This window comes from Diceros bicornis, chromosome 22, assembly GCF_020826845.1.
Source record: "Diceros bicornis minor isolate mBicDic1 chromosome 22, mDicBic1.mat.cur, whole genome shotgun sequence".
Lineage (NCBI taxonomy): Eukaryota > Metazoa > Chordata > Mammalia > Perissodactyla > Rhinocerotidae > Diceros > Diceros bicornis.
Window position 1 is genome coordinate 9,927,523 of NC_080761.1, and position 25,788 is coordinate 9,953,310.

Below are 25,788 nucleotides of genomic sequence, written 5' to 3' on the forward strand. Positions count from 1 at the left end.
TTCATGCTTCTAAGTGGCTGAAATTTGAAACCCACAAAACCCACTCCTTGGGGGTGGGGTGGGTAGTAACTTTTTCTGTGCATCTGTGGGAAACTCTAAATTTAAATTTGCTCTAGATTATGATTTCCCAAAGATATTAGCAGTCATGATGAGAAGGGGTACCGTGATCAGATTATTTGGGGCAATGCTAGATTGCAAAAAGCAAACAGGTTTCCTAAGGCCAAGACTTCTCAGAACTTTAAAAGTGCTAATGTATATTATGAATCTCAAAGTGAGAGACATAATATTCAGTGTTTCCCAATTTAAAAAATGGATTCCCTTTTTTTGATTTGCTGTCTTGCAGGACTAGTAATCTTTGGATACCATGAAACAGCAAATAAAGAAATGATTGGTGTCATTTCTCACCCTGTATGTCTCTTTAAAAAATTGTTTTAAACTTCCTTTTCTGTTCTTTCTTTTTCCTGTGAGAAACAGAATAACATCGTAGTTAAGAATACGGTTACCAAACTCCCAAGGTTTGAATCATGGCTCCCCTGTTTACTAGCTCCTTGTCCCGGGGCAAATACTTAACCTCTCTAAGCTTCAGTTTCCCCATCTGTAAAATGGAAACAATAATAATAACCACTTTGTAGGGTTGTTGTGAAGGTTGTTAAAGCCTTACTTCCCATAAAACGATGAGAACGATGCCTGGCCTATAGTAAGGCTCAGTAAATCTTAGCTTATTTTTATCTCCTCTCATTTATTTTTCACCCGCCTGTGCCTGTGGACTCGGTGGTTGTATGGGGGTCCACATGTCAGGGCTTACCATGAAGGCAGCTTGATAAACTCATCGGCTTGAGGAGACAGCGGTCTGTGCGGGGAGAGGCACCTCCCCTGCTCAGCCCTGCTTCCTTGAGTCTATTAGGCAAGCAAGTAAATACTTTTTAAAACAATTCCTAGTCAAGAGGAGATCATGGGCCATGTCACAGGTAGAATAGTAGCTGGATTGTTGTTAGGGAAGTAAGTGTTGTTTTGAAGTTACCATCTTCTCCTTTTTAGATGTTGTCAGATAGTGTTGTAACCTTGATTTTCACCTTTGGTCAATTATTGGAACACTCCATCTCCTCTTAAATACCTCTTAAGGAACTTTGTTGCTTTTTTATTCCAGATTTTGAGCACAGGAACAGTATGTGAATGTGAATATACTCAACAGTTAAACACACTTTTAAATAAATAATAAACAATAAAAATGTAGTTTATAAAGCATATGTAAAAATATTTAAATATGCAGTACTAGGAGAGCAATTACATTTTAAGCTTCTCAAATGGACAATTAATTGCCCATAGAAGAGCATATTAACTAATGAGAATTACAGTTATATCTTATTTTAAAAAGAGAAAGGTCACATAGCTCATATAAACATATAGGGTTATAAGGACCATCAGGGTCATGCGTCCCCTCCTCATTTGGTCATTTGAGGATCCCAAGCAGAGAACAGAAGAGACTTGCCCAAAGCCCCAAGGTGAGGCTATGGCAAAATCAAGGCTGGCCTCAGTCCATGGGTTCCCAGTGCAGGGGCCCATCCCCTGCATGCCACTGCCTTAGGAGTCACACACATACTCCATTTTTTGTGTGTGTGAGGAAGATCAGCCCGGAGCTAACATCCATGCCAATCCTCCTCTTTTTGCTGAGGAAGACCTGCTCTGAGCTAACATCTATTGCCAATCTTTCTCCTTTTTTTTTTCCTTTTTCTCCCCAAAGCCCCAGTAGATAGTTGTATGTCATAGTTGCACATCCTGCTAGTTGCTGTATGTGGGACGCCACCTCAGCATGGCCAGACAAGCGGTGTGTCAGTGCGCGCCTGGATCCGAACCCGGGCCGCCAGCAGCAGAGCGCGCGTACTTAATCGCTAAGCCACAGGGCCGGCCCCCACATACTCCATTTTTGTGAATTAAATCTTATTTGTAAAGTGAGCATTGTTTTTGTAAATCACCTACTAGTTCTGTCTTTTCTTCTGGCTTAGTGGATAGAGTATAGGCTTTGGATCCAGTTGGGCCCTGGGGCTGACTGTCAGGAGTTTGGTTTATCCACCGTGTCATCTTGGGAAGAGGTTTTAATCTCACTGAGCTTTAGTTTCTTCATGAAAAAGGAATCATGTCTATTCAGTGAGATATTTTTAAAATCCCAAGTCACTGTCTAGCGTAAAGTAGATCCTTGACAAATGTTAATTTTCTTTTTGTTTATTTAATTTAAAAATTATTTTAAAAGTATTATTTGCATAGCCCAAGTTTATTTGAAAACACGTATGATTTACTAGAAACTAAGAAAACTGTTTAACCACATTTTCATACATCTTCAAAATGTATCTCTTCATGGTGAAAGTGTACAAAATTAGCATTATATTCTTTATTTAAACATCCAAATGCATTCTTGTACTCTAAGGTCAGTTTGGAAAATGTGACCTCTTTGATTTTTAAAAACCCATATTAAAATCTCATGGCAGTTCTAGCAAACTTGTAAAAATCTTATTGAATGTACTCTAGAACCTGAATAACTGGATTTCATTTTAAAATGCAGGAAATAAAAATCAGGAAAATCTTCCTATCTTTATGGTAATTAATTCTTATTTTACAGCAATGATAAGTCCTCTCAACTGTTTCTGCCTTTTTTTATAAAGAAAAAAAAAGTTGAAAATGAATAGGATAAGAAAAATTTTGAGACACATCCTCAAGCTGTCATGAAATCACTGTTTGCGTGGTATTATGTGGGCTCTCCGGGGTGTTTTCCATGGTGACTCTTCTGTGCTTTCTCTCCCTCCTCCCAGTGTGCTCTCGCTGCTGATGAAGTAGTATTTAATCAGAAGGAGCTGGAGGTGAAGGAACTAAAGAATCAGGTGCAAACGATGGTACAGGAAAACAAAAGACATGTTGTATCTTTGAAAGAAGCACAAAAAGTGAACATATTGCAGGTAGAGTTTTTTAATGTATTTAGCTCTGTAGATTTAATTGAAATAGTACCTAACTAAACAGAATAGCATTTTAATTGGTAAATGGGAATGTTTACAAAAATAGGGTTAATTGAAGAGTTCTGAACACAAGCACCTAAAATTTTGAGTTATTATAGTTTTTCCCCTAAGTCAGTATAAAGAGAAAACGTTATTGTTAGCCTGACTTATATTTCACAAGTATAAAGATAATACCTAGGAACTTAATTTGCAGATCATCTTGTGATTATCTTTTCTCTATGCTTTCTTTCCCCTTCTGTTGTTTGCCAAGGTAGTAGGCAATGTGATATTGTTAAGAGTTGGAAGGTAAACACATAATTTAAACTTTTTAATTTATTACTTTATCTTTTTTTACTCTATCAGTAATTTGCTCTTTAACTTTGGTTAAATCTTTCAAATTCTGTACCTTAGCTTTCCTGTTATTAACATGACTATGCGTACAGTGTAACATAGTATGTCCCTAAATATTATACTCCCTGGCTATGAAAGCCCCTCACCCCTCAAAACAGTTAATTTCATTTAAAGCCTTTAGCTTCCTGTGAGTGAGTAACTAATGCCCTGAGAAATAATCTGATCCAGCACAAATTGCATTTTGATTTTCACATTATTTTATTTTTGTTTTCTTTTTTAACCCTTCTAATTCTGTAATAATTTTAACATATAAAACATATACAAAACAAAATGTATTGTTCAGTGATTTATCACAAAGAGAATGGCTGGGTAACCACCACAAGGTCAAGAAATAGCAAACTGCCAGCCCCTTGGAAGTCCTTAGTCCCTCCTGCTCAGAGAGACCCGGTCTCCTTACTTTCATGTATCATTTCCTTGCTTTGCTTTCTGGTTTTACTGATGTATCCCTGAACACTACAGTTTAGTTTTTGGAATTTTTATAAGTTTCATCAGTATATATTCTTCAGTATCTGGTTGCTTTTATTGAACATTTTGTTTGTTCTGATTCACCCGTGTTGTTGTGTGTAACTAGCTTGTTTAGTTTTATAACTATATAGGTTTTCATTGTATGAATATACCACAATTTATTTCTCTGTTCTACTGTTGATGGACATTTTTTTTTCTGTGAATTTTCTTATACATGTCTCTTGGTGCACACACATGCACACACACACATTTCTTTCAGATTTGTGCCTAGGAGTTGAATTGCTAAGTCATAGGGTAGGTAAATCTTTAACTTTAGTAAATAATACCAAACTCTTTTCTAGTTTATACTCACGCCCGCACTATATAAGCATTCCTGCTGCTCTATATGCTTGCCAATGTTTGTTAGTGTTAATTTTTAAAACTTAGACAATCTGGTAGGTATGTAGTGTTATTTTATTGTGGTTTTAATTTGCATTTCTCTGATGACTAGTGAAGTTGAGCACTTTTTCATGTTTTTTGGCTATTTGGATATCTTCCTTTTTGAAAGGCTTGTTTAAGTCTCTGGCTTATTTTTCTATTGGACTGTGTCTTTTGAATTAATTTGCAGAAGTTTGTTATATATTCTGGATATGAATATGGTTCATATGAATATGGATTTATATGGTTCCAAATATTTTTTTCCCTTTCTGTGGCTTGCTTTTTACTCTCAATGATGTCTTTTGATGAAAAGATGTATTGTAAATCAAATTCAACTATCTTTTTTGTTGTGGTCAATGATATTTGTGCTCTATTTAATAAGCCTTTCCTTTTCCCACTCCTTTCCTTTGAGGATACTTTCTGTATTATCTTGTAGGAACTTTATTGTTTGGCCTTTCGCATTTAGCCCTACAGTCCTCCTTGAATTGATTTTTGTGTATGGGGTAAAGTAAAGATCAAATTTCATTTTTTTCCTTATAGATATCCATTTGTCCCAGCTAAATTTATTGAAAAGACCATCTTTTTACCACTGTTCTGAGTGCTGTCTTTTTCGTAAGTCATGGTTCCTTTGTGCATGAATCTATTGTCTATTTCTGGGACTTCTGTTGTATCCTATTGTTTTGTCTATCCTTGAGCCAGTATCACATTTCTTTCTTTCTTTTTTTTTTTTTTGTGAGGAAGATCAGCCCTGAGCTAACATCTGATGCCAATCCTCCTCTTTTTTGCTGAGGAAGATTGGCCCTGGGCTAACATCTGTGCCCATCGTCCTCTACTTTATATGGGACATTGCCACAGTGTGGCTTGACAAGCGGTGCCTCAGGGCGCGCCAGGATCTCAACATGCAAACCCTGGGCCGCCGCAGTGGAGCACACGCACTTACCTCCTGCGCCACTGGGCTGGCCCCTACATTTCTTATTTATGGTAGGTTTATAATAAGTCTAGATATTTGGTAGAAGCAAGGCCTTCTGCTCTGTTCCCCTCCTCCCCAAGAATGTCTTTGTTGTTTCTTATAAATTTTAGAATCAGCTTGTCAAGGGCCACAAAAAAAATACTTTTTGTGATTTTGGTTGAGATTGTGTTAAATCTATAAGCCATTTGGGAAGAATCGACATCTTTTGATTATAAGTCTTCTAATCCATAAATGTGATATATTCTTCCATTTACTTAGGTTTCCTTTGGTTTTTCTCAATAATGGTTTTGTGTGTGTGTGTCTGTGTGTGGAAGTATTGCATATCTTTTGTTAGATTCATTCCTAGGTACTTGATTTTTTTGTGTGACTGTAAATGGAATCTTTTTAAAATTCCATTTTCTTAATTGTTTGTTGGTATATGTAACTATTGATTTTTGTATATTGATATCTTATACCCAGCAACCTGACTGAATTCAGTTTTTAATTCTAATATTTTATGTAAAATTATTTTGGATTTTCATTTATAATTGTGTCATCTGCAAATGACAACAGTTTTATTTCTTCCTTTATAATCTGTATACCTTCTATTTCTTTTTCTTACCTTTCTTCTTTGGCTGAGATCTTCAATACAATGTTGAATACAAGTGGTGATAGCAAGTGTTCTTGTCTTATTTCCAATCATAGAGGAAAAGCTTTCAACATTTCACTAAGTGCCATGTTTGCTGTAGGTATTTTTTTATTTATCCTTTATCAAAGCAAGGAAAATTTCTTTGTTGAGAATTTTTATTATGAATGGTTATTGAATTTTATCAAATGATTTTTCTTTATCATGATTTTTCTCTTTTATTCTGTTAATGTGATAAATTATATTGATTTTTCTAATTTTAAACCTATCTTGTATTCCTGGAATAAACCCTTTTTTTGTCCTGATGTATTGTTGTGTCCGGGGTCCCCAAGACCACCCTCAAGTTGAATGATGCACTAGGAGGATTCAACATATAGTTGTGCTCATGGCTAAGATTTATTACAGTGCAAGAGCAATGGTCAGCAAAGGGAAGAGGCACATAGAGTGAAATCCAGGGGAACCCTGAGCAAGCTTCCAAGAGTTATCGCCCGGTGGGGTTACACAGATGTGCTTAATTCCACCCAGCAATGATTGTTACAACACATGTGAAATGTTGTCTACCAGGGAAACCCAGTAGAGACTCAGTGCCTACAGTTTTTATAGAGGGCTAGTCATGAAGGCACTCTCTGTCCAGCATGTACCAAAATTCCAGACTACCAGACGGAAAGCAGGTGTTCAGCATAAAACCACAATGTCTGCACAAACAGTTTGAGCACAGTGAGCCACTCTTATCAGTTAGGGTGTTGGGAACCCTCTCAGAATCCAGGTTCCCAGACACCAGCCAATGGACAACCTCGTAAGCAGGTCTTTCAAAGGATAGCAGTCAGGTCTGCTATGTTAACTCTTCTACAGATGTCCTTGATTTGGTTTGCTATCATTTTGTTTAGGGTTTTAGCATCTATATTCACATGTGAGATTGACCTGTATTTTCCTTTCTCAAAATATTCTTCTCAGATAATGTAACAAGTTATGTTAGCCTCACAATATAGGTTAGGTAATATTCCCTCTTTTTCTGTACTTTAGAAGAGTGTGTGAAAAATTAGTGTTATTTCTTAAATGTTTGGTTAAATTCACCTATAAAATATTTGGGACTGGAGTGTTTCTTTGTGGGAATATTTTGATTATGAATTCAATCGTATTTTCTTTTTGCCCTTGTTTTGATAAAGTTTATTTTTCTAACAATCTGACCACTGCAGCTAAGTTTTCATATTTATTGGCATAAGTTTATAATAGTCTCTTATCTCCTTAGTGTCTTTAGATATATAGTGATATCTCCTTTTTCATTCCTGGTCATTTGTGCCTTCTCTCTTTCTTTTCTTGATCAGCTTCACCGGGGGTTTATCAATTTTATTAGTCTCTTCAAAGAGGCAATTCTTGACTTTGTTGATGTTCTCTAGTATATGTTTGTTTACTATTTCATTAATTTCTGCCCTTACCTTTATTATTTAATTTTTTCTGCTTTTTTGGGGGGGGGGTGGGGTGGGATCTTATGCTCTCTTTCTAAAGTCTTTAGATGGATGCTTACATCATTGATTTTTAGCCTTTCTTCTTTTATAATATATGCATTTAAAATTATGTGTTTCCTCCTAAGCTTATCTTTACCTGCACTCCACATTCAGCTCAAAATATTTCCTATTTTTATTGTGACTTTTTTCCTTTGATTTATGAGTTATACAGTTATTTCATTTCTAACACATGGAGGATTTCTTTTTAATGTTTTTTTCTTTATTTGATGAGGAAGATCAGCCCTGAGCTAACATCTGATGCCAATCCTCTTCTTTTTTGCTGAGGAAGACTGGCCCTGGGCTAACATCCATGCCCATCTTCCTTTACTTTATATGAGACACCGCCACAGCATGGCTTGACAAGTGGTGCATCGGTACGTGGCTGGGATCCGAACCTGCGGCCTCCGGGCTGGCCCCTCTTTTTAATTTTTTAGCTTAATTGCATTCTGGTCCATGTGATTTCAGTCCTTTGAATGTGTTGAAACTTGCTTTATGGGTCAGCATAAGACCAATTTTTGTAGCTATTACAGATGGGCTTGAAAAGAATGTGTATTCTGCATTCATTGGGTGCTGTGAATTCTGTTATTCAAATCTATATTTTTAGTGACCTTTTTGGGTCTTTTTTGTTATATCAGTAATTTAGAGTGATGTTAGAATCTCCCACTATGATTTTGGATTTGTCTTACTTCTCCACGAAGTACTGACAATTTTTGCATTATGTATATTGAAGCTATGTTATTAATTATGTAGAAATGTAGAATTATTACATCATACTGGTGAATTGACCTTTTTATCATTTTTTTACCTTTTTTTAATCTCCTCTAATGGTTTTAGCTTTAAAGTCTACTTTGATATTAATATAGCTATGCCAGCTTTCTTTTGATTAATATTTACATGATGTCTCTTTTTCCATCTTATTTTTAATCTTTCTGTCTATTTTAATTGTGTTTCTTGTAAGCAGCAGGGTAGATAACTTCACAGTCCTCTCCAACAGTCTTTATCTTTTAATTGGATTACTTTGTTGTTATGAATTATGATTATAAATTTAACATAATTACTATTATATTTCAGTTATAATCCCACCATTGTGCTTTTTTACTTATCCTACCTGCTCCATGTTCCTTTTTCTCTCCTTTCTTACCTTCTTTTGGACTAATTGTGTATTTTTCATTTTTCTCTTTTTACTTCATTAGCTTAGAAGTTGTAGTTTTGCTCTTTTTAGTGGCTATTTTAGGAAGTACACTGTGCACCCTTTTAATAAAGTCTAATATTAATTGGTATTTTTACACCTTTCCCAGACAATATAAGGTCTCCATTTAACACCCCCCTTCAACTTATATACCATTGGTTTTGTGTATTTTAATTATCTGAATACATGACTTTTTAATAAAGTTGAATTTTTATAGCTCAGCATTAACACAGTGAAACTTTAGGGTTTGATTTTTTTCCTATTTGAACATTGTAGTACATGTGAGGGTTAAGATGAATGACAATTTCTTGTGTCCATAATTTTGTGATTGTAAAACAAAGATTGATGTTAGAGCTTTCCAGATTAGATATACTTCAAAAATTTTCTTTAGAGGATACTTAAAAAGCTAAACCCCATACACACACACATACACACTCTCACACTCACATATGCACACACACACACGCACACTCTCTCACTCCTGATATACAATTTGTTCTGCCTTTGATTTCCAAGTTCTCCTTTCTCCCAGGACTATCAGTTGCCTATCTTCCGTCTCTTTGTGTTTTTGGCTTTCTTTTCACTGAGTAAAGGCTTTCGCTTCATTGCATCTATTACACTTTGTCTCCTTGCTGCTGCCTCTGTATTTGCAGTTCATTCTCCACTTTTCAACTTTCTTGTCTCTTGTTACTTCTTGGATTTCACTCAGAAAGTCCAAACTTTTGTAAAGATCAGCTAATCAGAGTGCTTCAATTTGGCAAACTAACCAATCAGTGTGTGGGGCATGTTCTTTGGGTATTTAACTCTTTAGGCTGTGTTTATTGCTGCTTACTATTCAAAGTTTTTACCACTCAGAACAATCCTAGATACTTGTGAACAGCAGAAGGCTAGTCTTTGGATAAATGAGGTTTTACTGTATGTTAAGGTAGTTGTGATTTTGGTCAATGCACAATTTATTTTTAATCGTTATCTACACATGTACTGAGCTTCTTTATTTTTAAAATTCTCATCTCTCTTCCATAAAGAATGAAAAAATAATAGAACAACAACTTCTTGTGGATCAACTGAGTGAAGAACTAACAAAACTTAACCTATCAATGACTTCTTCAGCTAAGGAAACTTGTGGAGATGGGCCAGATGCCAGGATACCTGAAGAGAGACCATATACTGCACCATTTGATACTCGTTTGGGGCATTATATTTATATCCCAGCAAGATCAAATTCAAGGAAGGTAAAGTCTAAACATTAATCTCTTTCTTATTTTGAGATTTTTAAAATACTATAGATAATATAATATCATAATATGTACAGTCTCAGCAGGATTTTTTCTGTTTGGTTTCATGGACTTTTGTGTATACTCTTTCTTTTAATTAGGTTTCTTTTTAATAAAAAATTCATAAATAGAAGAATGTATAGTTATATTTAGAAGGTATAGTTGAAGATAATGTCTACATTCATCAGGGAGAAAAAGCTATTCTCTGCCATCATATTTTCTGACATGACTAAATCTGATATCTTAATGAATTTTTTTCTTTCTTTAACCATACCAAGTTGAGATGAGGTGGAGAGTATTTATTTCAACTTATTTGGTCTGTGTTATTATTTTCAAAATGATATTTATGTATTATTCAATCTTGCCAAGCTGACATAATCAAGACTGTATAAAGATCAGTATGAAGTTTTGTTTTAATTTTTATTTATTGATAAATATGTGTGTGGGTGGTAAATATATGCACACAGATATCTCTTGAAAAATCATAAAGGAATCTCTACTATGGAAAAGACTAATTAGCGTATTTATGAATTTTTGTTTCTATTTATTAATTTTATGAACAGAAACGATTGGTTTGAGATCTTTGTGATAGTTACAGTCAAAGGGATAAGAAATTTGAGAGACATCCTAGACTTCGCAGACAGGCAGGCTTGCGTGTGAACACCAGTTCTATTGTATAGGCCTGGATGTGTGACTAAACCTGTGTGAGCCCCGGGTTCCTTATCTGTCAGAATAGGGGCAACATGCGGGTGTGTAGAGCATTTACATGAGATGCTGACTCTAAAGTGCTCGGCACACTGCGTCCTCAACACATGTCCATGGGGTGCCTCTACCAAGTTCCAGGCTCAGCACCTCAGAGTGAGTAAGACAGAAGCTGTCCTTACCTGTATGGTTTTCAATTTTGAGTGGGTTTTAAAATTTAAATCATCGTTATTATTAATTTCAGCTTTACTTTGTAGAGTTACTGACATTTTCTTTAGGTAGTTGAGTACTTCGTAAATTTTCATAGGACATTTGGGAAGAAACATAAATTCTTTGCAGGATTCAAATTTAGTATCTATTCAACTTAATAATTATGTTATATATCAAGTCTTCTATATTTAAGTTTTTTTTTTTTAACTATTGGCTAGTAATGTGAAAGAATTTCCTATTTCTGTCCATTCTTTTATTTTTTAAAAATAACATTTTTTCCTGATTACAAAAGTTATACATATATATTCTCTCACTCTTCATCTCTGTTTCTTTCTCTTTTTTTACTAGACACTCACACACACACATTCTCTGAGGAGATAGAGCTCCATGGGCTCTTGAGAAGAGTTAGACCCCTTTGTTCTTATCTCTAGTTGTTTGATTAGACCTGAAGCACACGTGACTAAATAAGTCTTCCACAGTTATTGTTCCAAATTAGGAAATTCTTAGTTTTGTTTTGTTCTTAAAATTTTCCTTCTACCCCAAAAGAACCCTTCTAGCCACTAAAAAAAGGGAAAAAAAGGTCATATGATCAGCAGTTTGGAGAGTTCTCTTGTTTCTACTGTGTGTCCAGGAATCCTGGCCACCTCTCTTGTTTGGCCTGGTTACTCTAGCAGACTTGAAAAGGCAGACTTGCCTGGGAAGACACAGAGCATGGCAAGCCATGTTCAAGTCCTGTTTGCTGCTCCATTGTGCTAAGAGTGAGGGGAAAGTTCATACTGAATACCAAAACTAGCTAAATTAAGCCAAAGAGGACATCTGAAATACCATTTCATTTTCTCCTGAATTTCTGTCTCCTTGGCAGAAATCTAGCTAAGATTTTCCAGCTCTAATATTTTCTTTTAGACTTTAGCTCTACTATTTTCTTGAAGTTAAAATAGTCTGACAAGAGAAATATTTCCTCAACTTAAAATACTTTCAAAGGAAAAGGGGGAAAATGACTTAATCAGTAAAAACGTAATTTCAGAAAGAGTTTGATTTTATTTCTTATATGCTTGTTTATACATATTAGGGGGAAAGAGTGAAAAGATCTTATTTATTTTAAAAGTGTATTATTTATGTTATATTTATATATACACTTTCATTACTAGCTTTTCTCAATATATCTTGAACATTTCACAATCATTAAATATTCTTCTCTAATACATCATTTTTAATGGCTGAATAATATTTATCATAAGGGCATGCCATTGTGTATTTTCTGTTGTTGTACACTTGTTTTCGACTATCGTTTAATCTGAAAAATTAAACACCAAAATGGAATTGTAGAACATATGCACTTATGCAGAAATCCTAAAGAAATTGCCCCTCACAACTAAATAGTATACAGGGAAATGAGAGGAAAAGTATTAATATTATTTACCAAATTAATAGGAAAAAAGAGAAAATTCATTTGTCTCAATAGATATCAAAAACTCATCTGATAAAATGCATATTGAATCTTAGTTTTAAACTTAAAAAATCTAACAGAGGTTTCTGCTTTCTTTTTTTTTTTTTTTTTAATTTTTGTTTATTGCAGTAACACTGGTTTATAACATTGTATAAATTTGAGGTGTACATCATTATACTTCTCTTTCTGCATAGATTACATCATGTTCACCACCCAAATACTAATTACAACCCATCACCACACACATGTGCCAAATTATCCCTTTCGCCCTCCTCCCTTCCCCTCTGGTAACTACCAATCTAATCTCTGTCTCTATGTGTTTGTTTATTGTTGTTATTATCTACTACTTAATGAAGGAAATATACGGTATTGGACCTTCTCGCTCTGACTTATTTCACTTTGCATAATACCCTCAATGTCCATCCATGTTGTCACAAATGGCTGGATTTCATCGTTTCTTATGGCTGAGTAGTATTCCATTGTGTATATATACCACATCTTCTTATCCCTTCCTCCCTTGATGGGCACTTAGGTTGCTTCCAAGTCTTGGCTATTGTGAATAACGCTGCAGTGAACACAGGGGTGCGTGTATCTTTATGCATTGGTGTTTTCAGGTTCTTTGGAAAAATACCCAGCAGTGGAATAGCTGGATCATATGGTAGTTCTATCCTTGATTTTTTGAGGAATCTCCATACTGTTTCCCATAGTGGCTGCACAGGTTTGCACTCCCACCAGCAGTGTATGAGAGTTCCCTTCTCTCCACATCCTCTCCAACACATGTTGTTTCCTGTCTTGTTAATTATAGCCATTCTGACGGGTGTGAGGTGATATCTCATTGTAGTTTTGATTTGCATTTCCCTGATAGTTAGTGATTTTGAACATCTTTTCATGTGTCTGTTGGCCATCTGTATATCTTCTTTGGAGAAATGTCTGTTCAGGTCTTTTGCCCATTTTTTAATTGGGTTGGTAGTTTTTTTGTTGTTGAGATGCATGAGTTCTTTATATATTTTGGAGATTAAGCCCTTATCAGATGTATGGTTTGCAGATATCTTCTCCCAATTGTTAGGTTGTCTTATCATTTTGTTGATGGTTTCCTTTGCTGTGCAGAAGCTTTTTAGTTTGATGTAGTCCCATTTGTTTATTTTTTCTATTGTTTCTCTTGCCCGGTCAGACATGGTGCTTGAAAATATGTTGCTAAGACCAATGTCGAAGAGCGTACTGCCTATGTTTTCTTCGAGAAGTTTCATAGTTTCAGGTCTTACATTCAAGTCTTTAATCCATTTGGAGTTAATTTTTGTGTATGGTGTAAGGTAAGGGTCTACTTTCATTTTTTTGCATGTGGCTATCCAGTTTTCCCAGCACCATTTGTTGAAGAGACTGTCTTTTCTCCACTGTATGTTCTTGGCTTCTTTGTCAAAGATTAGCTGTCCATAGATGTGTGGGTTTATTTCTGGGCTTTTGATTCTATTCCATTGATATGTGTGTCTGTTTTTGTGCCAGTACCATGCTGTTTTGGTTACTATAGCTTTGTGGTATGTTTTGAAATCAGGGAGTGTGATACCTCCAGCCTTGTTCTTTTTTCTCAGGATTCCTTTAGCTATTCGGGGTCTTTTGTTGTTCCGTATAAATTTTAGGATTCTTTGTTCTATTTCTGTGAAAAATGTTGTTGGAACTTTGATAGGGATTGCATTGAATCTGTAGATTGCTTTAGGAAGTATGGACATCTTAACTATATTAGTTCTTCCAATCCAAGAGCATGGAATATCTTTCCATTTCTTTGTGTCTTTTTCAATTTCTTTCAGCAATGTTTTATAGTTTTCCATGCACAGATCTTTCACCTCTTTGGTTAAGTTTATTCCTAGGTATTTTATTGTCTTTGTTGCAGTTGTAAATGGGATGGTAGTCTTAATTTCTCTTTCTGCTACTTCGTTGTTAGTGTACAGAAATGCAGCTGATTTTTGTATGTTGATTTTGTATCCTGCAACTTTACCATATTTGTGTATTACTTCTAAAAGTTTTCTGGTGGATTCTTTAGGGTTTTCTATATATAAAATCATGTCATCTGCAAATAGTGACAGTTTCACTTCTTCCTTTCCAATTTGGATCCCTTTTATTTCTTTTTCTTCCCTGATTGCACTGGCTAGGACTTCCAGTACTATGTTAAATAGGAGTGGTGAGAGTGGGCATCCTTGTCTGGTTCCTGTTCTTAGAGGGATGGCTTTCAGTTTTTCACCATTGAGGATGATATTAGCTGTGGGTTTGTCATATATGGTCTTTATTATGTTGAGGTACTTTCCTTCTATACCCATTTTATTCAGAGTTTTTATCATAAATGGATGCTGTATCTTGTCAAATGCTTTCTCTGCATCTATTGAGATGATCATGTGATTTTTATTCTTCATTTTATTAATGTGGTGTATTATGTTGATTGATTTGCGAATGTTGAACCATCCCCGCATCCCTGGAATAAATCCCACTTGATCATGGTGTATAATCTTTTTAACGTATTGTTGTATGCGATTTGCTAGTATTTTGTTGAGGATTTTTGCATCGATGTTCATCAGTGATTTGGCCTGTAATTTTCTTTTTTTTTTGTGTTGTCCTTGTTTGGTTTTGGTATCAGAGTAATGTTGGCTTCGTAGAATGAGTTAGCGAGCTTCCCCCACTCCTCCATTTTTTGGAAGAGTTTGATAATGATAGGTATTAAGTCTTCTTTGAATGTTTGGTAGAATTCACCAGGGAAGCCGTCTGGTCCTGGACTTTTATTTTTGGGGAGGTTTGTGATTACTGTTTCGATCTCCTTACTGCTGATTGGTCTATTCAAATTCTCTACTTCTTCTTGACCCAGTTTTGGAAGGTTGTATGATTCTAAGAATTTATCCATTTCTTCCAGATTGTCGAATTGGTTGGCATATAGCTTTTCATAGTATTCTCTTATAATCTTTTGTATTTCTGAGGTGTCTCTTGTAATTTCTCCTCTTACATTTCTGATTTTACTTATTTGTGCCTTCTCTCTTTTTTTTCTTAGTGAGTCTAGCTAAAGGTTTGTCAATTTTGTTGATCTTTTCAAAGAACCAGCTCTTGGTTTTATTAATTTTTTCTATTGTTTTTTTAGTCTCTATTTTATTTATTTCTGCTCTGATTTTTATTATTTCCCTTCTTCTACGGATTTGGGCTTTGTTTGTGCTTCTTTTTCCAGTTCCTTTAGGTGCATTGTTAGATTGTTTATTTGAGATTTTTCTTGTTTGTTGAGATAGGCTTATATCGCTATAAACTTCCCTCTTAGAACCGCTTTTGCTGTATCCTATAAATTCTGGCATGTCGTATTTTCATTTTCATTTGTCTCCAGGTATTTTTTGATTTCTTCTTTGATTTCTTCGTTGACCCAGTCGTTGTTCAGCAGCATTTTGTTTAAGCTCCACGTATTTGTGGCTTTTTTGATTTTCTTCCTATAGTTGATTTCTATTTTCATACCGTTGTGGTCAGAAAAGATGCTTGGTATTATTTCAATCTTCTTAAATTTATGGAGACTTGTTTTGTGGCCTAATATGTGATCAATCCTGGAGAATGTTCCATGTGCATTTGAAGAGAACGTGTATTCTTCGGTTTTTGGATGGAGTGCTCTGTATATATCTACAAGGTTCATCTGTTCTAGTGTGTCATTTAAGGCCAGTGTTTCCTTATTGATCTTCTGTTTGGATGATCTCTCTGTTGGTGTAAGTGGAGTGTTAAAGTCCTCTACTATTATTGTGTTACTGTCTATTTCTCTTTTTATGTCTGTTAATAATTGCTTTATATATTTGGGTGCACCTACATTGGTTGTGTAGATATTTACAACTGTTATATCCTCTTGTTGGATTGTTCCCTTGATCATTGTGTAATGCCCTTCTTTGTCTCTTTTTACAGTTTTTGTTTTAAAGTCTATTTTGTCTGATATGAGTACTGCTACGCCAGCTTTCTTTTCGTTGCCATTTGCATGGAGTATCTTTTTCCATCCCTTCACTTCCAGTTTGTGAGTGTCTTTAGGTCTGAAGTGTGTCTCTTGTATGCAGCATATATATGGGTCTTGTTTTTTTATCCAGTCAGCCTCCCTATGCCTTTTAATTGGAGCATTTAGTCCATTGACGTTTAAAGTAGCTATTGATAAGTATGTACTTACTGCCATTTTTTAACTTTTTTTTTTCCTCAGTGTTTTAGTAGTCCTTCTCTGTTCCTTTCTCCTTCTGTACAGAATTGATGGTCTCTTTAGTTTGACCTCCATCTGAAAGCTCTACTCTTTAACTCCCCTCCTCCCTCATTTTATGTTTTTAATATCATATCTAACCTCTTTTTTGTGCATTTGTATCCATTACCCTCTTAGCATGGAAATAGATAATTTTTCTATTTGTGGTCGTCTCTTTTACCCTTAACTCAGTCCCTTTAACATTTCTTGTAGCACTGGTTTCTTGGTGACAAACTCCTTTAATTTTTGCTTGTCTGGGTAATTTTTGATCTGTCCTTCCATTTTGAATGATAACCTTGCTGGGTAGCGTATTCTTGGCTGTAAGTTTTTTCCTTTTAGCACTTTAAATATATCGTGCCACTCTCTTCTAGCCTGTAAGGTTTCTGCTGAGAAGTCAGCTGATAGCCTTATGGGGTTTCCTTTGTATGTAACTTGACTTAATCTTGTGGCTTTTAGGATTCTCTCTTTATCTTTAATTCTGGACATTTTGATTATGATGTTACTTGGTGTGGGTCTCTTTGGGTTTATCTTGTTTGGGGCTCTCTGTGCTTCCTGTACCTGGATGTCTGTTTCCTTCCTTAGTTTAGGGAAGTTTTCATCTATTATTTCTTGAAGTCGATTCTCTGCCCCTTTGTCTCGCTCTTCTCCTTCCAGGACACCTATAACACAGATGTTATTGCACTGGATGTTGTCCCAGAGGTCCCATAGACTGTCCTCACTCTTTTTAATTCTTTTCTCTTTTACCTGTTCAGCTCGGGTAATTTCTTCTAGTCTTTCATCCAGCTCGCAGATCCGTTCTTCTGTATCCTCCACTCTGCTTTTGAGTCCCTCTAGTGAATTTTTCATTTCCAGTATTGTATTCTTCATTTCTGATTGGTTCTTTTTTTATATCTTCCATTTCTTTGTTGACATTCTCACTGAGTTCATCTATTCTTCTCCCCAGATCAGTGAGCATCCTTAACACTCTTTGTTTGAACTCTCTGTCAGGTAGGTTGCTCATTTCTGTTTCACTTAGTTCCTTTTCCGGGGTTTTGTCCTGTTCCCTTACTTGGAATGTATTCCTTTGCCTCCTCATTTTGCCTCTTTTCCTGTGCTTGTGTCTACATGTTAGGTAGGTCAGCTACGTCTCTTGCTCTTGGATAGGTGACCTTATATAAGTGATGCCTTAGGAGGTCTGCAGTGTGCTTCCCTCAGTTCTCAATGTTCCAGGGGTGACGCCTATGTGGGTTACGTGTGTCTTTCTGTTGTGGCCTGTTTGCTCTCCCTGTAGGCGCCCAGGGAGGCCGAGTTATGCTCCTGGCCAGCTGTTGTAATGCTCAGCTGCTTGTAGTTGTTGTGGGCCCTTCAGTCTCTTTGTCAGGTGTGGGGAGCCCCAGCACAGTTGGCTGTAAGTTCTAATACCACATTTGTGTTGCAGTATTTCTTTTAAGTGAGTAGGCCCCCAGCGTGGCAGGTTGTTAGGCTCAGGGGCTTACAATTGCTATAAGCCTCCAGCCTTTAGGTCTCTTCTCAGCTCTCTGAGGATTGCAGCTGGGTGGGGCTGGCCTCAGGCACGGGAGCACCCAATTGTTTCAAGCTTTGGAAGGTGGGGCAAACCCCCATGTGGGTCTTTGAGAAGCACAAGTCTTCTGCAGCTGACAAGCCCTGCTGACCACGGGTCCACACACACAGTCAACACAGTCCTGCCCCGTGTGCGTGCCCCGACCTCCTGAAGTAGACCCAGTCTCCCCACGGCGGGAGCCCCACACACTCCACCACTGCCCCACACTCTCCACCTGCTCCTTGTGCACGCCCTCACCCACTCCTTGTGCACACCCTGCCCCACTGAAGTGGGCTCAGTTGCCAGGCTGCAGAGATTCCAGTCACCAATCTATGCAGGCCCACAAGTTGCCTGAGGGCTTGTTGTTGGGTGGGGCCAGTCTCTAGGGTGGGCTTCCCGCCCTGGCTGAGCTGGATTAAATCAGTGCTCTAGTGGCTGGGGCAGACCTGGGCTGGCAGGCCCCAGGGAGAACTTCAATGGCGTCTGTGTCACCACGCCCACACCAGGCCCCAACAATGGCCGCCGCCAATGTCCCCGTCCCTGGAGAGGTCTCATCTCTCACCGAGATGCACTCAGGGCCTAGCAGGTGAGTCTCTTTTCACCAAAGCACTGTGCACCTTTCTTTCTGGTGATTTTAGGTTGCTTTCTGAAACGAGTCAGTTTGCGCGTGGTCCCTTTAAGAGCTGGTTTTAACTTCTTTGTAAACCAGCTTTTCTGGGGGTATTCCCCAATGTTTTAGTAGCAGGCAAAGTCAGATATTATGCCACTCGTCTCGATTGTGCTGGGTCCACAAAATGCCCATAGCAGGGGCGCTCCCTGGCTCAGGGCCCCGCTCCTCCAGGGAGGGCTGCATACCTGTGGGCTGCTCCCTGGCGGCCATGAAGCTGGCAGCTTGCGAAGGTGGCGTTTTTCCTCTCCAGAAGGGAGTTTCTGCCTCTTCCACCTCAATTAGGATTGTCCTTTGTTGCAGGAGTTCCTCTTATCCAGTTTTCAGTTCTGTCTTCAGGGGTAATTTTTCCATGAGTAGTTGTAAATTGGCTGTGTCCGCGGGAGGAGGTGAGTTCAGAGTCTGCCTAGGCCGCCAGCTTGAGTTATTTCTTCTCTGCTTTCTTAACATGGTAAATATTGATATAATTAAAGCCAAGAGTCAGTGTTATACATACTAAAAAGGCACTTTGGAAAGAAAAACATTACAAAGGTGGTCCCAGTCATTACCTAAGTTTAATATAATACCACAAATGCTGATGAAAATCTACCACATTTCGTTGATTGTAAGACTCACATATTTTTTTCATGTTTTATCATCTTTAATGGCAGGATATGTTTTACAATTGATGGCATGTCATAGTTTGACAGCTTTTTTCCTTCTTGATGGCATAAAAATAATGGTGTGTCTTAGAGTTGATCGCATTTTATATTTGATGTAATATGGTATTATGAAAAAGAAATAAAAGCAATAGGTAAATAATATCACTTTCAGTACTTGACATAATGTGTACTAAGAAAACCAACCAAAATATTCTTAAGGGATATATTTTAAAAACCTTCTGGAATCTCCAAATTCAGAAAAGTGGAAATATTTGTAAAATCTTTTTGCTTTTTCCTGAATGAATTACATTTTTGTTGAGTTACAAAATTTCTTTGCATAATCCCACACTATAGGTTAACAGTTTCTTCCGTTTTCACTAAGATTTTATCTTCACACAAAGGCCTTTTTTTCCTCACAACAGAATTATTTTTTGTTTTTGTTTTTTAATTACTTCTTTGCATACGTAGTTGTTCATGGTGAAGAGCGAACACAGCAGAATGTGGAATTGTGTCTGCTGAGCTTGACCAGGTTCCCTTGCTCGATAAGCAACTCATTCCAGCAGAACACACCAACTTCGCAGTAGCAAAACAACACATTACAGTTCGTGAACCTTTGCAGAACTCTCAGTTGAAATGACAAAGTTAAATATGTGAAAGCCACAATCTATGGTGAATGAGTTAAGCAAAGTTGCAGCACAGCTGATGGAACAAAATCAGATGCATCACTAGTGAGAGATTATCTGATTGTATGGCGATTTAGAATATTATGTTCAGGTCTGGGTACAACACTTTAAAGTCAAATTAGATTATTTTCAGAGAACAACCAAATTGCTGAAGGACCTTGGGGAAAATCTGAAGTAATTCTAGATTCAGTCTGATTCAGAGGGGACATGATGACTGTTTTCAGATATTTGAAGGCTTATCATATTGTTAGACTTTGTCTCTAGAATTAGGACCAATAAGAAGAAATGCTAAGGGAATATAAAGGAGGACATATTAGTAAGAACTGCCAAAGATGATATGGGAGGCCCCAGATGTGAGGGCCTCCACAGTAAGTGTGTTTCAGCAGAAGTTACATGATAATTTGCAGTATTACAGAGGAGAGTCAAACATGGCATGAGTAGTTGAACTCAGTGACCTTTAAAGTTCTGTCTAGCCTTGTGGCTATGTAATTCTAGGAAAAAATGGTTAGAATAAAAAAATTGGCTTCTAGTTGTAGACACCTCAGTTATCTGAATTACTAATCAGCTGATTTGAGTACTTATATTGTGCTCAGTACTGTTTGGAGTGTGGTTGAAAATGCTAAAATATCCCTAGTGGGGAGCTATGGAATACAGAAGCAACTGAGGGGAAGCAGGACCCAACACCTAGGTAGGAAGGGGCTGGATTATAGGAGGCTTTATAAGCCTGGAAGGGGCAAAGAACCATTGTGTTGCGTGGAATGACTGTTAAAGAATTAATTTGCTAAGTGTTGCTCACTGTGGCAGAATTTATTTCCTGTTCATTATTAAGCTGGGTCATTTGGTTTTCTTTGTAAAAAAGAAATTTTAAAAGAAAATTACAATCCCGAAAAACAAAGTTTGAACAAAACTTTTATTTGTTCCTGAAATAATTTCCACTCCCCTGACAAAGAGAAACCTTGATCCCTGTCAGTTATGGGGCAAAATGGCCATGCTGGGTACATTGTGCCTGTTAAATAAATACTTCTTGAGTTGGTTCTTCTGTTAATAATCCCCAGAATTGGGAGGCCACCTAGAAAACTTTACCCCCCATTCATCATGGTGCTGACATGACAGATGGTCTTATTAGGTGACCAACAGTGGAGGCACAAAAATCAGATCTCAAGGAATCTTTAGTACCAGCTAGGCTTTTCTGGGAGGGTGTATGTGGGGGACCTACATCAACTGAATCTTGAATACCATGTGATACACACATTCCACTATATGTTGTAATTTTAATAGCTTATAATGATTTATATTAATAAATTGAATGTTTCCTCTAAGATTTTATTATTCACCTTTTTTGAGAAATTACCCTGAGGTTTGGTTACAGAGAGGTGGTAAAAAAAGGAAATATTCGGTAACAAAAACTAGAGTAAAAGTATAAAGCCAATTTCTAATTCATTATTGTTGTTTTCCAAGGTCATTTTTTGAGAACTTAAGGTGCAGTGCCAATAGAAGCATGTTATAATGTAGAAAGTTCCCAGGCTAGCCCATGAAAATCTATTTATCCTATGATACATATTAAGTATGTCACTTAGAGCATTAATTCAGCTATCCCTAACCACCACATTTAAAGTGTGAGTAGATACATTTGGATTTCCAAATTGGGAATATTTTACCTTGGCAGAGGGAGTGGCGATGGCTCTGGATTTCTTCATGTGGTAGGATGTAGATTGGAGGTGGTTGCCGACCTGTAGCAGCAACACCACAGTTCTCCAAGTGTTCAGAACTGGGAAGATTGGGGTGGTGGGGTACAGTTGCCTCCTGTTACACTATATATGGGCTTCACATTTGTTGAAGAGTGCCTGTGCTCATTTAAGAGCTGTGATGTTTTCACTCAGGCCTCTCTTTGGTTTCATTTTTGGATACTATTTTCCATGAAGCTACAACTGAAGATAGAAGAGCTTTGTAGATTCTGAAAGAAGTATGTGTCCATGAGGCACAATAGTATTGTGAAATGAATTTTGACTTTTTGGGTGGAGGGGATGCATATTTTTAGTGATTGACTAGTTTAAGAGTACCTATCTAATAGCTTCTTTTTTAAAAAAATTATTGAGGTCATATTGGCTTTTAACATTGTGTAAATTTCAGGGGTACATTATTATATATCAGTTTCTGTATAGACTGCATCATGCTCACCACCAATAGTCTAGTTTTTATCCGTCACCATACATATGTGCCCCTTTACCCCTTTAACCCACCCCTCCACTCGCTTCCCCTCTGGTAACCACTAATCTGTTCTCTTTATCCATGTGTTTGTTTATCTTCCACATATGAGTGAAATCATACAGCATTGTCTTTGTCTGTCTGGCTTGTTTCTTTTAACATAATACCCTCAGGGTCCATCCATGTTGTTGCAAATGGGACGATTTTGTCTTTTTTTATGGCTGAGTAGTTTTCTGTTGTATGTGTATACCACATCTTTATCCATTCATCAGTTGATGGGCACTTGGGTTGCTTCCATGTCTTAGCTATAGTAAATAATGCTACAGTGAACATAGGGGTGCATAAATCTCTTTGTATTGTTGATTTCATGTTCTTTGGATAAATACCCAGTAGTGGGATAGCTGGCTCGTATGGTATTTCTATTTTTAATTTTTTGAGAAATCTCTATACTGTGTTCCACAGTGGCTGCACCATTTTGCATTCCCACCAGCAGTGTATAAGGGTTCCCTTTTCTCCACATCCTCTCCAACATTTGTTATTTTGTGTCTTGGTAATTATAGCCATTATGACAGGTGTAAGGTGATATCTCATTGTACTTTTGATTTCCATTTCTCTAATAATTAGTGACGTTGAACATCTTTTCATGTGCCTGTTGGCCATCTGTATATTTTCTTTGGAAAAATGTCGTTCATATCCTCTGCCCATTTTTCGATTGGGTTGTTTGTTTTTTGTTGTTGAGTAGTATACGTTCTTTATATACTTTGGAAATTAACCCCTTGTCGGATGTATGATTTGCAAATATTTTCTCACAGTTGGTGGGTTGTCTTTTTGTTTTGTTCATGGTTTCCTTTGCCTTGCAGAAGGTTTTTAGTCTGATGTAGTCCCATTTGTTTATTTTTTCTTTTGTTTCCCTTGCCTGAGTAGACCTGGTATTCAAAAAGATGCTGGTAAGACTGATGTCAAAAAGTGTACTGCGTCTGTTTTCTTTTAGGAGTTTTATGGTTTCAGGTCTTACATTCAAGTCTTTAATCCATTTTGAGTTAATTTTTGTGTTTGGTATAAGATAATGGTCTACTTTCATTCTTTTGCATGTGGCTGTCCAGTTTTCCCAACAGCATTTATTGAAGAGACTTTCATTTCTCTGTTATATGTTCTTGGCTCCTTTGTCAAAGATTAGCTGTCCATAGATGTGTGGTTTTATTTCTGGGCTTTCAGTTCTTCCGTTGATCTGTGTGTCTGTTTTTGTGTCAGTACCAAGCTGTTTTGCTTACTATAGCTTTATAGTATCTTTTGAAGTCAGGGATTGCGATGACTCCAGCTTTGTTATTTTTTCTCAAGATTGCTTTGGCTATTCGGGGTCTTTTGTTGTTCCATGTAAATTTTAGAATTCTTTGTTCTATTTCCGTGAAGAGTGTCATTGGGATTCTGATTGCAATTACATTGAATCTGTAGATTGCTTTAGATAATATGAACATTTTAGCCATGTTTATTCTTCCAGTCCATGAGCATGGAATATCTTCCCATTTCTTTATGTCTTCTTTGATTTCTTTCAATAATGTCTTATAGTTTTCAGTGTATAGGTCTTTCACCTCCTTGGTTAAGTTTATTCCTAGATTTTTTTTTTTTTTGGGGAGGAACATCGGCCCTGAGCTAACATCTGCCCATCTCCCTCCACTTTATATGGGACGCCGCCACAGCATGGCTTGACAAGCGATGCGACGGTGCGCGCCCGGGATCTGAACCGGCAAACCCCTGGCCGCCGCAGCAGAGTGCGCACACCCAACCACTTGCGCCACCAGGCCGGCCCTATTCATAAATATTTTATTCTTTTTGTTGCGATTGTAAATGGGATTGTATTCTTGAGTTCTCTTTCTGCTAGTTCATTACTAGTGTATAAAAATGCAACTGATTTTTATAAGTTGATTTTGTACCCTGCAACTTTGCTGTAGTTGTTGATTATTTCTAAGAGTTTTTTTGGTGGATTCTTTAGAGTTTTCTATATGTAGAAGCACATTGTCAGCAAACAGAGTTTTACTTCTTCCTTTCCAATTTGGATACCTTTTACTTAATTTTCTTGCCTAATTGCTCTGGCCATAACCTCCAGTACTGTGTTGAATTGGAGTGGCAAGAGTGGGCACTGTTGTCTTGTTCCTATTTTCAGAGGGATGGCTCTCAGTTTTTCACCATTAAGTATGATGTTGGCTGTGGGTTTGTTATATGTGGCTTTTATTATGTTGAGATACTTTCCTTCTATACCCATTTTATTGAGTTTTTTTATCATAAATGGATGTTGGATCTTTTCAAATGCTTTCCCTGCATCTATTGAGATGTCATGTGATTTTTACTCCTCATTTTGTTAATGTGTATCACATTGATTGATTTGCGGATGTTGAACCATCCCTGCGTGCCTGGAATAAATCCCACTTGATCATGGTGTATGATCCTTTTAATGTATTGCTGTATTCGATTTGCCAGTATTTGTTGAGGATTTTTGTGTCTATGTTCATCAGCGATATTGGCCTGTAATTTTCCTTCTTTGTGTTGTCCTTGTTTGGTTTTGGTATCAGGGTAAATGTTGGCCTCATAGAATGAGTTAGCATTCCATCTTCTTCAATTTTTTGGAATAGTTTGAGAAGGATAGGTATTAAATCTTCTTTGAATATTTGGTAGAATTCTCCAGAGAAGCCATATGAGTACCTATCTAATAGCCTCTTAAAACACATTTTGAGTAATAGGATAAAAACAGACATTTTAAAAATCACTTTTTTTGTTGTTGGGTGGGGGAATCACTTGTAAGGTCTACACAAGTCCTTCTGTGTACTCTCTGGATCGAGTAGTTGCCGGATTTCGAACACGAAGTCAGATGCTGCTCGGTCACATAGAAGAACAAGATGAAGTACTCCACTGCCAATTTTCTGATAACAGTGATGATGAAGAATCAGAAGTCCAAGAGAAATCTGAAATTAGGTATGTTAATTATAGACTGATTTAATAAACATAATTATATGATACAAATATATACAGGTTAGGTTTTCTTCATTAAAGTGTATCTTTTTCATTTAATATAAGAGTAGGTAGTTTTTGCTAAATGTACTGTCAACTAATGTGTTATGAAACCGGTGTTTGAACACAAGTCATCAGTCTTACAATTGAAAAATAATTTTGCTTTTAGAGCTTTTATAGTTGTTAGATTTTAATTTTCAGAGAGAATGTTTTTGGATTTTCTGATTCTGCTGCCACAGTGGCAACAAACATGATGAATTTTCCACGAGGTGCAACATGGTGGGGGACATCCTTTCATTTTGAGGAATATTAGTAAAATTCTGTTTATTTTATATAATTAATACTTTTTTAACGTTACTGTCACTTTTTGGGGAAACTAATTTGAGGGCAGATTAGAAAACATTAACAGACAAGTTACCTTTCATCTTGATTTGATCTTTTTTTTAGATGTAGAAGTCACTCATGGATTCAAAAGCCATTCAAAAAGCCAGACTCTGTTTGTTCTCTTGTTGAATTGAATGATATTCAGGATCAAACACAAAAGTCAAGTTTGGGGAATGAAGGTACACAGACTTTCTCAAGTAATGTAGATCTAATGTTTATAAGATACTTCTCTTTTTCTTCAGTC

General features: G+C 36.8%; 1 protein-coding gene across 4 annotated transcripts in view; it reads left to right on the forward strand.

Annotated features, from left to right (window-relative positions):
• The window catches only part of KIF27 (kinesin family member 27), a 100,995-nt gene that overhangs the window by 24,447 nt on the left and 50,760 nt on the right, over positions 1-25,788 (forward strand). For all 4 annotated transcript variants that reach the window (XM_058565532.1, XM_058565533.1, XM_058565534.1 and 1 more), the window contains 4 exons: positions 2,805-2,948; positions 9,592-9,798; positions 24,955-25,124; positions 25,608-25,723. In XM_058565532.1, coding sequence (XP_058421515.1) covers positions 2,805-2,948; positions 9,592-9,798; positions 24,955-25,124; positions 25,608-25,723 — 637 coding nt within the window. The remainder of the gene's footprint in view (positions 1-2,804; positions 2,949-9,591; positions 9,799-24,954; positions 25,125-25,607; positions 25,724-25,788) is intronic.